The following is a 1153-nucleotide window of genomic DNA, read 5'->3' as shown; positions in this document are numbered from 1 at the left end:
TTCAGTCACAGTTGCATATTGAAATGTTATCAGTAATGGAAAACTATCGGTGGGAAGATTTATCATCTGGCTATATCAAAATGACCAACGGCCTCAATTTAAAAGGAGTCATTTTGACCCCAGGAAAGCAGGAGGGTATAAGCACTGTGCTTTAAAATATTAACATTCACACACATAAAAAACATTGATTTTCCTTTGAGCGTTTAAACTGTAACAATATTGTAAATTTAAATATGTTTTTATATATATGTTTAAAAAAAGAAAAAGTGTTTCATAAACTTTAACAGTTTTGGTGCATACATGTAGAGGAACTTACGATTCGTCATTGATGACCGTGTTGATTGCATTTCTGAGATCCTCAATTGTCATGGAGTTAAAGTCAACGTTAGCTGCAACTCCTTTGGCCTTCATGTGCACCATGTTGTCTGGTTGTTCAGCAAACATGGGGATTCCCACCATGGGAACACCGTGATAGATGGCCTCATAAACCCCATTTGCACCACCATGAGTGATGAAAGCTTTGGCTTTAGGGTGACCTGATGTGAGCAGAAGTTATAAAACATTTGTGACTCACTTTACAGTTTGATAAAGCTAAACAAGTAAAAACAAAATGAGAAAAGAAACATACTTGGCACAAAATGTAAAAAATTTGTATACTTTAGATTTTTTCTTTGTAACAATGCTTCTTGGAAATAAATCTTATACCAGGCACATGATTTGGCAGCACCTATGGGTGTTAAAAACTCAAAACAAGTGTCAGTAGCAACAACAGAATAAGCTGTATTTGGCAAGTTTTTCATGTGTACAACCCACATCTCAGCTCTACTGTTCATCGCACAAAGGCTGTGACTCCAGCAGGCGCTGTTATTTCTCTGTTCATAACTTGGCCTTAAAGAAAAATATGCTAAGTGGTCCTTACAAATATGGCACCATTTAAAAGGTAAATGAACAGGCTTTCCAATGGTATACGATTTATTGCCCAGAAGCATTGTTATAAAAAAGGAATAATCTACCAAATACAAATTCCCTTACTATTTGTGCCAAGTTTAGGTCCTAAAACCAACTACTTAAGTTTTAGTCAAAAGTAGTAATGGAACTACTGTAAATATTGAGTTGTGCATTTTTTTCTACTACTACTGCACTGATAGACTGT

At 35.5% G+C, this 1153-nt stretch overlaps 1 protein-coding gene across 1 annotated transcript; it reads right to left on the bottom strand.

Annotated features, from left to right (window-relative positions):
• Positions 1-316: 316 nt before the first annotated feature.
• LOC106512347 (UDP-glucuronosyltransferase 2B10) lies at positions 317-1120 on the bottom strand (the record flags this gene model as incomplete). The annotated part of the gene is given in 1 exon segment (XM_014000984.1): positions 317-1120. A coding segment is annotated over 1 exon segment (143 nt), but the record flags the coding sequence as incomplete, so codon positions are not given.
• Positions 1121-1153: the final 33 nt, after the last annotated feature.

This window comes from Austrofundulus limnaeus, unplaced genomic scaffold (assembly GCF_001266775.1).
Source record: "Austrofundulus limnaeus strain Quisiro unplaced genomic scaffold, Austrofundulus_limnaeus-1.0 Scaffold5907, whole genome shotgun sequence".
Lineage (NCBI taxonomy): Eukaryota > Metazoa > Chordata > Actinopteri > Cyprinodontiformes > Rivulidae > Austrofundulus > Austrofundulus limnaeus.
This window is presented reverse-complemented; position numbering and strand designations above follow the sequence as displayed.